This window comes from Tupaia chinensis, unplaced genomic scaffold (genome assembly GCF_000334495.1).
Source record: "Tupaia chinensis unplaced genomic scaffold, TupChi_1.0 Scaffold143913_1, whole genome shotgun sequence".
Lineage (NCBI taxonomy): Eukaryota > Metazoa > Chordata > Mammalia > Scandentia > Tupaiidae > Tupaia > Tupaia belangeri.
Window position 1 is genome coordinate 1732811 of NW_006203764.1, and position 14039 is coordinate 1746849.

The 14039-nt window shown below is 49.2% G+C and overlaps 1 protein-coding gene across 2 annotated transcripts in view; it reads left to right on the plus strand.

Annotated features, from left to right (window-relative positions):
- SERPINA12 (serpin family A member 12) overlaps nucleotides 1-14039 on the plus strand; it is a 19845-nt gene that overhangs the window by 4921 nt on the left and 885 nt on the right. Inside the window, exons 1-5 of one of the 2 annotated variants that reach the window (XM_006165416.2) lie at nucleotides 195-813; nucleotides 3157-3806; nucleotides 6281-6551; nucleotides 12294-12441; nucleotides 13979-14037. In XM_006165416.2, the coding sequence (XP_006165478.2) occupies nucleotides 812-813; nucleotides 3157-3806; nucleotides 6281-6551; nucleotides 12294-12441; nucleotides 13979-14037 (1130 nt within the window). In that variant the 5' untranslated portion in view covers nucleotides 195-811. Of the gene's footprint in view, nucleotides 1-194; nucleotides 814-3156; nucleotides 3807-6280; nucleotides 6552-12293; nucleotides 12667-13978; nucleotides 14038-14039 lie in introns of those variants that run through there. The other variant, XM_027767095.1, reaches the window with a different exon arrangement.

The window sequence follows — 14039 nt, forward strand, 5'->3', positions numbered from 1 at the left end:
GGTTTCATTTTTATTTAATTTATTTATTTAATTTGCTGTAGAGGCAAACACACACACATACATTCCAAACTAAAAACAACAAAACATTGCTCAACTCAGGAGAGCCACCTGTCAGTTTATTGAGAAATAACTAGTTGCTCAACTATTTTAATTGATGGAATAAAAACAATTAGCCTACGCAGGTATCTAACCCATCTGACAAGTTTGGGTCAGTTTAGGACCTATGATGACAGACGGAAAGGCCTAGAATAGGGCTAGTGTGGGCTGTTTAGAGGGAGAAGGTAGGGGGGCCTAGCAGGAGGCCTCAGGCTTGTAGAGGTGGGAGAGGGCTGAGACCTAGCCAGGGTGTGGACTGTGTCCCAAGGGTGGGACAGTCAGCTAATTAGCAGCCTCTAATGGGAGAAGAGACCAAATTATCACCCCTTCCTCAATTAATAGATGAAAATACTGAGATCGTGGAGGGTTAAGAGACTTGCCTCGTGCTGCCTAACAAGCGTTAAGGGGGACAAGACCTACATCCAGACTTGTCACTGTAGTCAGTGGTCCATGACGAGGCTTCACAGGAGAGCGGTGTGTGTGTGCATGTGTGTGTGTGTGTGTGTGTATGTGTGTGTTTTTTTTTTCCGTGGGTGCCTGGAAATGTCTCTGCTTCCAGGGAGCCCAAGCTGAGACACTGCGAGCAGCCTTTACTGTCGAGGAGCTCACTACTCTCACGGATTACAGACATGTGACAGTGTTAGTCACAGAGAAAACATAGTGACCTATCAGAGGACCATGCAAAAAAATCTGCCCTCATTTTACGTGGAAGTCAATGTAAGTAAAAATCATTGGATAATAGTATTGACCAATAGAGAAAACAACAAGTTTTGTGGAGTACCATGTTTTTGTTAGCTCTCTGCAGCATTAGAGTTAGAAACTGAGTAAATTACATTTTTGTGCCCCCAAAGCTCCCAGTGCCAAGAGGTTGGGGAAAGGAGCAGCAGTCCTGGAGTCAGGCAGACACGGGTTTTCCTTGCCATAATCCCACCCCTTCTCTTCCCTGGACAGGGCATCAGGAAGGTTTTCTTTTCTTTTCTTCTTCCTCTTCCTCTTCCTCGTCTTCTTCCTCCTCATCTTCTTCCTCTTCTTTTTCCTTCCTTCTTCTTTTTCTTCTTCTTCTTCTTCTTCTCATTTTTGCCATAGAATGCATGTGCTCACTAGACAGAGACAGTGAGAGGGAAAGTGAGAAATCACCTCCCAGGGGGAAATGACCATGCCACAATTCCTTCTCCTCCATTCTCCTCCTGGGATTTTGGACACACACGCACATGTGCCTGGTGTGATTTTCAAACCACCAGATCCAGGACTCAAACCACAGTTGGCTATGTGGGAATCCAGTTCCTTAACAACAGTACCACCTGTTGGCCTCATGGGAAGAAGGTTTTCTAGAAAACTGGGTCTTCTGAAGTGAGTATCCACCAGTAATGGACTACAAGATCTTAGACAAAGGGCTTGCTTTCTATAGATTGAACAGGACTCTTTTTTTTTTTGGAGAGGGGTTTTTTTTTTTTTTTTTGAGAGGTTTTCGCTATAGGGTGCGTGCACTCGCCAGACAGACAGAGAGACATAGAGACAGAAAGCGAGAAATCAGCCCCCAGGGGGGATGGTCACACCGCAATCCCTTCTCCTCCATTCTCCTCTCGGGATCTTGGGCACGCACGCACATGAGCCCAGCGTGAGTTTTAAGCCACCGGGTCCAGGACATGAACTGTGGTCGACTACATGGGAGTCCAGCGACATAGACATTACGCTAACTGCTGGTTCCCTAGGTGTTTTTTTTTGTTGTTTTCGTTTTTGTTTTTTCGCTATAGGGCATCTATGCTCGCCAGAAAGACAGAGAGAGATAGGGAGACAGAAAGTGAGAAATCACCCCCCGGGAGGATGGCCACGCCACAATCCCTTCTCCTCCATTCTCCTCTCGGGATCATGGGCACGCACGCACACGCGCCTGGTATGAGTTTAAGCCACTGGATCCAGGACTCAAACCGCGTTCGACTACATGGGAGTCCAGCGACATAGCTATTACGCTAACTGCTGGTCCCAACAGGACTCTTGAATGTAAGAGAAAATTTCAACCAAACAAGATAGAAATGTATTGGCTTTCATACCTTGGGAAAGTGAAGGTAGGTGGTATATATTGAGGTAAAGCTAAATGCTAAATGACTCCAAAGAAATCATTAGATGGGTCTGTCCATTTCTCTCTTTCTGTCTCTCTCTCTTTCTTCTCTCCTTCTTCATGTAAAAGTCATGACTACATTAAGCCTCAGGGATACGCCATTAACTCGAGTTAACAGTGCTGTGCAGTTTCTGGGAAATATCTGGGTCGATCTGATTTTAGTCAAACTCTTGTTTCTTTCTCTTTCTTCTTTCTTCCTTCCTCTCTTTCTTTACTTCTTTCTCTCTTTCTTTTTCTCTTTTTTCTTTTCCTTTCTTTTTGAGTGATTTTGCCTTAGGGTGCATGCCTTGCTGGGGGAGAGAGAGAGAGAGAGACAGACAAAATGAGAAGGAAAATGAGAAATCACCTTCCAGGGAGGATGGCCATGCTGCAATCCTTTCTCCTCTATTCTCCTCCCAGGATCTTGGGCATGCATGCACACATGCTTAGCATGATTTTCAAGCCACCGGATCCTGGACTTGAACTGTGGTCAGTCATGTGGGAGTCCAGCGATGTGACAGCTATGCCGTCTCCTGGCCCCACACACTCTTGTTTCTTAACTAATCAGTATGACAAAGAGATGGAGTATTATGATGGTGTGGTCTGGGTCATATGCCCACGATGTAGGACATTCTTCCTGTGGTCTAGTGGAGTAGAGGGGAGCATGCCTCAAAGTAATTGAGACATTGTCACCATAAGATGAGGAGGAAGGGTACAAAAATAAGAGCTGTCTTCTACCTTCAGTCTTCTCACTTATGAAATAAGGGTTATCCTTACTAGTCCCTGGGATGATTATGAAGGTTAAATACTATGAAGGGTGTTAAAGCACTCATAAATTGCTATGTAGAACACACACTACTTATCATATTTCTTCTTTAATCTGGTCTTCTTTATGAATAAGGTAAGGACAATATATATATTTTTTATTTTTGGGTTTTCACTAACCTCGGATATTCTAACAGGGAAGTCTCCAAGGAAATGAACCCCACACTGGGCCTGGGTCTTCTTCTGGCTGGCCTCCTGACAGTAGAAGGTCTTCAGAAGCTCAACTGCCCTTCAGAGAATCATGGAACTATGAGCCGGGTCCAAGGCTCAAAGGGAAGGAGGCAAGCCCATGAGCTTTCAAGGAGGAACTTAGACTTTGGCCTCAAAATGCTCAAGAAGCTGACCTCCAAACACCCTGGCAAGAACATCTTCATCTCTCCCTTGAGCATTTCTATAGCTTTCTCCATGCTGAGTCTGGGTGCCCAGAATTCTACCCTGGATGAGATCAAGCAGGCCTTCAACTTTAGTGGTATGTCAGAGAAAGACCGACACGAAGGCTTTCATTGCCTAATTGGCAGGCTGAACCAAGATTCCCAGGACCACAAGCTGAACCTCGGGAATACACTGTTCATTGATCAAAGACTGCAGCCACAGCAGAAGTTTCTGACAGAGGCCAAGGAACTGTACAATACAGAAACTATCTCCACCAACTTCCAGGATTTGGAAGACTCTAAGAAGCAGATTAATGACTATGTCAGTCAGAAGACCCATGGGAAAATTAACAACCTTGTCAAGAATATAGACCCCAGCACTGTGCTGCTTCTTACAAATTATATTTTCTTCCAAGGTAAGTTTGGGGCTTGTTAGCATGGTAAGAATAGGAAGACCAATTGAATTGGTTTAAAAACCTGGGTTGGCCACTTGCTGGCTCTGTGACTTGAAATCATATGTGCTTAATCTCTCAGAATCCTACTTTTTAAAATCTACAGACTGAGTACCATGATGCATACCTTATTGGGCAATTATTTGGATTCAAAGCAAAAATGTGTGAGTTTTGTGAAGTCTAAATTGTTTTCTATGTATGAATTCTCATTATTTCTCTTTATCCTGATAACACCAATTGTAGAGGTTGAAATGACATTATTGTTCCCATTGCTTAGATGAGAAAAGTGACATTCAGAAAGATTAATGGACATACTCCAAGTTAGAAACAAGTTCCATGAGAGTAAGGACTAGAACCCATTTTTTCTTGACCCATTTTATGTGCTTTCAAACACTCCAGAATGGTGATCATGTCGACTATTAGTGATGATGATAACTTCGATGTTGTCTCCTTATCAGACTTTGTAGATTACTCAAGTCTGAGGGAGAGAGACTGAAAATGTTCCCTACTCAGAGCTTCATTCTCAGCATCAGCATCACAGGCACACACACACACACACACACACACACACACACACTCTCACACTACATGCGCACACCAAGTTCAGCTAACATAGGTAATAATCAAAAGTTAACATTTCTCAATCCAGGAAAAATCACTGTTGAACTGTCAATAATATGATCCTGAATATGCAAGTTCAGGTCTCTCCAAATCTATAGGGACATTAGTGACCATGGTGGGGATAAGGGCGGGGGTGAGAATGGAGGGGCAGAGTAATGGCAATCTAAAATCCTAGGATCCCCAAACCAGAGAGGAAGAAAGGAGCATTTTAAATCTCTGAAAGTCCCTCTGTCCCCTAGATCACAACAGGAACAGTGGTAATGACGACTAGCATTCAATCAAAACTCACCACACACAAGGCAACTAAACTTCCTTATCCCACTAAATCCTGAAGCAGTGTTATGAGGTGCCTATCAGTATTACCATTCTATCTATGAAGAACTCTCAAGTTCAGGGATATTGAGACACTTACTGAAGACCATCTTATTAATATTTTTTAAATTTTGATTTAAAAAATATATTTGCTGGAGGGTGCATGTGCTCACCAGAGAGAGACCAAGAGAGAGTATGAGAGAGGAAAAGTGAGAAAGCATCCTCCCATGGGGAATGGTCATGCCTCAGTCCTTTCTGTTTCTCTATTTAAGATTTTGGGCATGCATGCCACATGCTCAGGCCTTTTTGTCAAGCCACCAGACGCAGGATTCGAATTGCACAGTTGGTCATGTGGGATTCAGCTGCCTTAACCACTACATCACCAGATGGCCCAAGGCTACCCTTTCACATGGCATAACCAGGATTAGAACTCAGGGAGTTGGCCCTTAGGGTCCTTTATAGGGGGCTTTGTGGGTGGTAGGTTTGAAAAACCAAGTCTTAGTTTATGCCCGATGGTCTCAAAGCATCCGCAGGGTCAAAAAGCAGAAGTCAAACAGCCAGCTTTGGATGTTCACTGCTCTTCGGCAAGCTCCCAAGGGCAGCGTAATCCATTAGTTTTGTTAGACCTATGTGAGAGCAGCTCCTTCAGAGCTGACCTAGAGAGACCAAGAGAGAGTATGAGAGAGGAAAAGTGAGAAAGCATCCTCCCATGGGGAATGGTCATGCCTCAGTCCTTTCTGTTTCTCTATTTAAGATTTTGGGCATGCATGCCACATGCTCAGGCCTTTTTGTCAAGCCACCAGACGCAGGATTCGAATTGCACAGTTGGTCATGTGGGATTCAGCTGCCTTAACCACTACATCACCAGATGGCCCAAGGCTACCCTTTCACATGGCATAACCAGGATTAGAACTCAGGGAGTTGGCCCTTAGGGTCCTTTATAGGGGGCTTTGTGGGTGGTAGGTTTGAAAAACCAAGTCTTAGTTTATGCCCGATGGTCTCAAAGCATCCGCAGGGTCAAAAAGCAGAAGTCAAACAGCCAGCTTTGGATGTTCACTGCTCTTCGGCAAGCTCCCAAGGGCAGCGTAATCCATTAGTTTTGTTAGACCTATGTGAGAGCAGCTCCTTCAGAGCTGACCTAGAATACGGTCAAGCATTTTCACTCAGATCAGATGCACATAGTTTCTGCTACGTGTAATCCTGTCTCCATTGTCAGCACACAACCTACAGGCTCTCGTGGCCTCAGGGGCTCTGGGGCTTAGGACAGTCTGCTGCTGACCTGTCTCAGATTCCGCAGAAACTGATAACAGGACCTGAGCCCATCTTACCAGAGATCTTCAGGGGGTTACATGAGGGCAGAGACTTCTGGTGTCTTCCCCTGGTATCCCCAAGCATCCAAACTCCTTACCCTGAATTCATGCAAACAAAAAATAATGGTTTGTTGTACCTGGCCACCTCTTTTCCCTGGCAACACTCATACTACTTTGTCCTTTTTCATTCTCAAGCCAGGTGGAAACATGAGTTTGATCCAAAAGCAACTAAAGAGGAAGATTTTACTATTGATGGAAATAAGTCAGTGAAGGTACCCATGATGTTCCGTGGAGGCATGTATGATGCTGCCCTTGATGACCAGCTCTCCTGCACCATCCTGGAAATGCCCTTCCACAATAACATCTCGGCCACCTTCATTCTCCCCGAGGAGGGCAAAATGGAGCAGGTGGAGAAGGGCTTGAATACAGACACCTTAGCCAGATGGAGAACGTCTATGTCACACAGGTAAAGAGGATGCCTGCCACATGCAGCTGCTTCTTTCTTCCCTCATTCCCACCTACTCTCTTCATTTATTCCATCACACATTTATTGAGCTGTTCCTTCATTGTCAAATCCTCTTCTAGGCTCTGTGATGAGCTTATCTAATGGTGGGAAGTAAGGGGAAACAAGTCTTAGGAATCCAGTGAAACCTTTTTTCTTGAAGGGAGGTGGATTAAAACTGTGGGCTGGAGTCTTGGAAAGGCAGTGGTCAAGGAGGAATTCACAGAAGACGTAGCATTAGAGCCAACTTCAAGGTTGAATACAATCCATATGGAAAGAAGAGGAGAAATGGAACCCTGGCAAAGGAAACCAAAGGATGGACGCTTGAGATGTCCAAGGAAGCTGGGAGTTTTTTATTGTGACTAGAATGATGTTTTTGATTGTGCTACCACAACAAAACCAATGCAGTGTGTACCAAGTAAATCAGACTACTAATAATCAAAGGACAATGGAGTTAAACCATTTTCTTGGAAAGCATTCAATTAGAACAGAGTTAAAGCAAGCCTGCAGAATCTCACTGGGCACTTGCCTACTGACTTTCTTGGGAAAGGTAAGGACTGGTATGGGGAGTTAAGTTCTGGGGACTTGGGATAAGCGTGGCTGTGTGGCATCTTGAAAGTGGCTGAGGTAGGGCAGGATCTGTTTCAGCAGGCCGTGGCAGAGAATGAGGCAGAGAGAGAAGTTTCCGCTTGAGTAGAAACAGTCTCAGGACCCCTTCTCCATGCTCCTTGCATCTTCTCCTCCACCCTGCTTCTGCTGTCATTGTTCCTCCACCTCAACCAAGGTCTTTGCTGAAAGCGTCTGCCACACCTAATGTGCTGTCAGGTGCCAGGGATGCTTCCAAGAAAGGTAGAGACGAGGCTGAGGATGGAGCTGCCTACCTGCGGTTGGTAGCTGGGCCCACGCAACTCCTTTCACATGGACACACCTTTGGAGGAGTTGCAGGATGCACCTCTGACGGCCAGAGTTAGTCGAAAGCTCTTGAGAGGGAAATTCCAGGTCTGCCAGCTTCAGATAAGGTCACAGTTCTTGGGGTGGAGTAGGGAAAGGGCAGGCATCCCAAGAGGGCTCTGATTAGCTCTGCACAACCCCCTCTCTCCCCCTGCTACAAGAGTTGGTGAAGTCTGGATGCTAAGCCAGGAGCAGAAGTCTAGGTTCCAACCTCAGCAGATTCCTGGTTTTTGCAACTAAGACATGTGGCCACAGTAACAGGGACTCCTAGGACTCTTGAGAGCTCAGTGCACCCCAGCACAGCATCACCCCTCTGAGGGCATGTACAAAGGCATGGCTGAAGAGGCAGAGCACTGAGGTTATCAGCAGAGCTTTAGAACTTCTGTTTTGCTGAAGGTCAGGTGTCCTGCAAGTCTGATCCCCTCCCCTCAAGATGGAGCCCCAAGATGGCAGCTCATCCATTGAAGGAGAAGGACCAGCATCTCTTAACACAGGATGGTTAAGAGACTTGTGGTTTCCAGGCTGTGCTTCACGGAGTTTTAGTGTCTATAGGGGTGTCTTGAGGGACGACCCCCCTCTTCCCACTCAGGGGACTGAGAATGAAGAGAAAGTGAAAAATAGGGAAGACTATAGTCCTCCACCCTCGTGTCACCTAGAAGTCCTGACTTTGTGCTTTTATCTTCCCTTACTCCCTCCCGCTCTCTTTATTTAATCCATCACAACTTCACTGAGCCATTGCTTCATTGTCAAGTCCTCTCCTAAGCTCTGTGACGAACTTATATGATAGTGGGAAATAACAGGAAACAAGTCAGGAATACAGTGAAATCCTTTCTCTTAAGGGGAGATGGACTACAACACAAGATCCAATTTCCTTTAGCATTCAAATGACAGGGGCTCGAGGCTCGGCAGTCGGTTTTCTGGAACTCAGCATTCTGAGGGAGCCCCGCATCCCCTCCTCATTATGCCTGAAAATCTCTCCTGGAGTGGCAGCTCTGGGGCTCAGCAGATTCCTGAGAATGAACCATTCTCCCACATGGTTCTTCTCGCCAAGGCCCCCTGGATGAGGGATGTCTGCAGGGCGCTGCCACCCCTCTCTGACTTTAGGATAGGGCCTACATCCCTCCTTTCACTCTTCATCCAAGTGTGGGAGAGATCCTTCAAGATTTCCTGCAGACCGACACACGAGGGCCCAGGGATAACTCACAGTGCACACGAGTGGCTTCTCTTGAGGTCCCAGTGCAGGCTGCTCTCAGGGGCTCTCCCAGAGCACCTCCTCCCTGGTCTAGCACCTGGTCTGCCTCCTCCATCCCACTGGAACTGCTCCCTGCGTCTCTGTGCCTTGGGTGCAGACCTCCTGCCAGGAGGACGGAGAGGAGGGCTCCTCTCACTCCAGGTATGACTTGCCTCCATAGTTACTTTAGGCCCTGGGATGACAGTGTCATGTCTGCCTACCATCAGGAAACTCACACATCCTTGCAGGGCAGCAGACTTGCCCATTGTCCCCAGAGGGAAGTACTTGTCACCAGGACATGATGGGCCAACACTTCTGCCTTCAGAGCTCCCTCAGTTGATCTGGGATCGAGGGGTTAAGCTGCTTGGATCTTCAGTGGAGCCTGGTCCAGACCACTGCAGCAGAGCTCTGGGGAGTGGGCAGGGACAGGCTGTTTCGTTTTATTCTTTTCTTTCTTTTTTTTCTTTTTTCTTTCTTTCTTTCTTTCTTTCTTTCTTTCTTTCTTTCTTTCTTTCTTTCTTTCTTTCTTTCTTTTCCTTTCTTTCTTTTTTTAAGAGAGGTTTTTGCTATAGGTCGCATTCGCTCTCTGGAGAGATAGATAGAGACAGAGAGACAGAAAGTGAGGAATCACGCCCCCCCCCCAACCAGGAAAGATGGCCAAGCTGCAATCCCTTCTCCATTCTCCTCTTAGGATGTTGGGCACGCACGCACATGCACCCGGCGTGAGTTTTAAGCCGTTGGGTCCGGGACTTGAACAGTGATCAACTACATGAGAGTCCAGCAGTGTATCTATTACACCATCTGCTGGCCCCAGGGACAGGCTGTTTCTATGTTTCCTTCAGGTGGGAGGACCCAGGTAAGGGTGAAGGGAGTGACGATCGTTTCCCCCAAGAGAAGGAATGACCTCCGCAAACACGCCCTGATTTCCTTGTTTGTGGAGGGTGTGAGAACTGGGGTTGTGGACAGCAGTGTAACCTCTGAACGGGAGGCAGACACCTGCTCTGCATCTGCATGATTGGAGGCCTCGCCACTCCAGTTTCCTAGAAGAAAAGCTCAATTTGCCACAAGAGAAATGAAAATCTCCCCTTGTGGGAGACATAAACTGCTGCTGGCTTTGAAACAGGCATTCTCCTGATATAAACTCTAATAAGAGTCCAGCCTGGGTATTCAGTCCACTGGTACCTCTGCCTTCCCTGTGTGGCATGACCTAAAGCCACCTCCCACCTGTGGGGGCACTCAGTCTCCTGGGTGAACCGCTCAGGAGCAGCACCCCAGACATCCCCTCTGCTTTCCTCATCAGAATCGTTTCCACGGCACACCAGCCTGCTGTTGTTTTTCCCGTCATGAAACCTCACAGGGCCCAGGGATAGCACAGGAATGGCTTCAATGTAGGAAAGATGAGGCCTACTAGGCCTGTGCGGCCTGCACAGTCCCGCATCGCCCAGCGTCAACATTCTCCCAGCCCCTCGCCACACCCCCGGTTACAGCCCCACGCTCTTGCTCCCCTTCGCAGGTAAATACCTGGAAGGAGCTGCCTCGGCCCACTGCCCCCGCTTCTTTACTCTCAGCCTCTCTGGCACACTGGCCCACCTCTTCGAGGACTTGTCACCAGGGCAACTGAGGATGTCCACGTCCCAGTATCCGGCGGTCATTTCCGGCCTCTCTTGCCTGACTCCTCAACAGCACTGAGCTCTCCATCTCCTTCAAGGGCATCTTCCTTCAGCTTCTAGACCCCGTTCCAGTCTCCTGCCTCTCCCCGATCGGTCCCTTTGCTGGCTCCCCTGCTGCTCCTCCAGGCCTCAGGTTGACAGCCACGGGCTCAGTCCTCAGGCCATGGCGAGCACTCCAGGCTCAGAGGCTTCCATCTCTGTGAGCATGATCTGCTCCCTCCTAGCCCCACACCCCCAGGTCACACAGGGTCTGCACCCGGCAGCTACCTTCCCGGATGGCCAATGGGGTCTTGATCTCAACATGTCTGGAATGGTCATCCTGGTCTCCCCTGTGGAGCCTCCGCCAGCTTCACCATCTCAGTCCACGGCTACTCCATCCTTGTAGCTGCTCAAGAGAAAAATCTGGAGTCGTCCTGACCACTCTCTTCTCCCAAACCCCTCATTGTCTGTCCGGAAACTCCGAACCCTCCTTCAGATGAGAGCTGGAATCTGGACTCTTCCCATCATCTCTGTGGCTCCAGCATCTCACCACGATAGAACTTCCTGGTAGTCCCCGGCCACTGCCACAGCCAGAGTGGACTCTTAGCTGAGGAGGTGGGCACAGCGATCCTTTAAAATCCTAATTGAGACAGGGACACTCCTCTGTTCAAACCTTACAGAGGCTCCCCATTTTTAAAAAAGATACTTTCCAGAGGGCACGTGTGCTCTGCAGAAACAGAGAAAGAGAGCATGCCAGAGTCAACAAGCACCCTCGTTGGGTGTGGTCACACTGCGATTGCTTCTCCTCCAAGTCTCTCTCCTTCCAGGATTCTGGGCACACGTGCCTGGCATGTTTTTCAAGCTGCTGGCCCAGACTCCAACCACACAATCTGCCGTGTGAGATCCAGCCGTCCAGCCGGCAGGCTACAGGCTGGCACTCACGCTTGCTTATTTTGTTAAGGGAAACAAAATCCTCCCCAAATCCAGCGATGCGCCAAACTCCTTCACTCCGTTTAAGATCTGCTCAAACCTCTTGAGCAGCATTCCCGAGTCCCGAGTGCTGTAATTTGGCCTCTCTCTTTCTGTCCATGGCACTTTCTGCCCTGACATCAGCTGGTGCCTATGCTCAGGCGTCGGCTTTTCACTGGCTTGCTATTTTTCTGTCTAGCATTCTAGAACCCTGCTAGAATTCAAGTCAAGGACAGAGATCTTTGCCTGCTCTGTTCCTGGGCTCATTTTCAGCACCAAAAGCAGCCCCTGGTACACAGTAGGCCTCTGCTGGACATTTTTCAGACAGTAGGTGAGCAGAAAGGTAAATGTGAGCATGATCAGGCCTGAAGATGCACTTAGGGCCATGAGATTCCTGGGCAGGGAGTGAAGGTAGGAAAGAGATTACCCTACATTTTGCACAAGTGACCTAGAAAGGTAAGGTCAACTGTCCCAGGTCACGAGCTCCCAGAGGCAGAGAGGTTCTGAACTCAGTTCTGCCTGGCTCCTGGTCTTAGGGTCCTGCTGCCTCTAGTGGCAGTTCTGCCGGGGCTGGCGCTGGCTCAGAGCATGGGCTTGGCCAAGACCACGTGAGACCCTCAGTGACTACGGCTAAAGGGCTTCTGAGCTGATGGGGACTTGAGATCAACTCCTGCGAATAGAGTCTCCAGGGCAGCTTGGTGGGCAGCAGTAGGGACCTAGTTCAGGGATCACATGGTGTTTCGGAACCAGGGGCCCAGGGTTAAGGAGCCTCTCCTTGATCTGTGGCTCTAGGGCAGATCGGAGACCTGTGGGGCTGGAGGGCAAAGGTCTTCCTCATCGTCTGTCCTGACCTGCCTGGAAAGCAGCAGGGCTTTACAGCTCACCACGGTTTCTTTCAACGCCCAGGGTTGTAGACGTGTCCATGCCCAGACTCTCCTTCTCCGCTACCTACAACCTGAAGACGGTTCTCCCCGAGCTGGGCATGACCCGCGCGTTTCAGGAGCATGGCGAATTCAACAGGATCTCCCCTCGTGGCAACCTGAAAGTGGGTGAGGTAAGCCTGCCTGGCCTGGCACTGCCCCTTGCAGCACAGGCACCCTTCTCCACACGGCCCCCGGCCAGAGCCACCACTGCAGTGGCTGCAGGAGCAAGTGTTCCACCCATTTCAATCCTTCTCTGTCCCGACCAGCGGTAGCATTCTGGACAAAGCACAGAACCTCCCCAAGCCTTGGGTCTTCAACACTGGAAATGTCAGTCTCGGGGCTATTTTGGGAGTCAGTTCACTGCAGCACACGTGGGTCAAGGCCTAGAACATGGACTGGGTCCAGAGCTCACCCACAGCCTCTCACAAACACCTCACAGGCGCCTTAAGGGTTAGTCACAGGTGTGTCCTGCATGAGGACGAGAAGGACACATGAAGGTTCTGGGGTCTCTGGCAAGGGTGAGCCCCTGCCTGTCTGAGGCAAGAAGAGAGGACCATAGAGGTGGGGTCACCAGATGTAGCAAATGCAATACAAGACACCCAGTTAAATTTGAATTTTGGACAAACAGTGAGTACTGTTTTTAGGATAAGTATATCCCAAATATCACATGGGGCATACTCACACTCAGGCACACTCGTTTTCTTGAGCTCAAACTGCATGTCCTGTTCTTTCTTCGGCAACCCTACCTTGGGGTTTAAGAGGGCATCAAAGGGGGAAGATTTCAGCAAGCAGAGATGGGCATGTGGAGGGTTTTCTGGGAGGTGGGAAGGCTCGAGCATGTGGGCGGTGGGGACTGGCTCATCCTACAGGGGGAGGAAGGGGAGGGTCGAGCCAGCCTGGGAGGAGCGGGCGTGCTGAGGTGAGCCAAACGCTGAGCCAGAGGCCCAGATTCCGCCTTATTTCCCAGTTTGCAAGAGGAACACCCATGTTTTCCCGCTGCAGACGTTCGATGCCAGCTCCCCCTTTGCTGTAGGTCTCTGTTGGGTTCAGCAATGACTCGCTGCCTTCCTGTGTTCAGGCACACCGACGACTTTGGTTCTAACTAGACTATTGGCCTGTTTTCTGCAAGTAAAAGGGTTAGAATTCTGTAGCTGAGAATGAAATGTGCCAATACTTCCCAGAGACCCGTCGATTTCTCAGTATTGATCCCCTAGTTACAGACGTTGGTGCCCGTGGGGTGGATCTGGGGTCATCTTACACAGCTAACCCGGACTCTGGCTCGCGTTTAACCATCCGCCAGGGAAGGAAAGGAGAGGCGATGCTGGAGCTTCCGGGTGGGCATGCCACCACCTCCTGTCCATCACACTATGGCCTTGACGATGGCTGACGCTTTCCTGTATCCACGGGAAGGACCAGGCCCCACTCCATCTGGGCTACAGCTGGCGCTCCCTGCTCCACCTTCCCTTTTATGCTGCATCTGCTTGTCGAATATCCTTCCGCAGTGACAGCAGAAGAGCCAGGAGTCCCGAAGTGACTGCAGGCCACTATGTCACTCTGTGCTGGGCCACTTGGCCTAGTTGCCTCCCTCTCTGGGCCTCTCCGGACCTCTGGCTCACCATGGTCATTGAGTGGCTTGGTAAGCACTGACCTTGCCCTCGGTTCCTGCAGGCGGTGCACCAGGCCGATCTGAAGATGGACGAGAAGGGCGCGGAGGGGGCCGCCGGCTCCG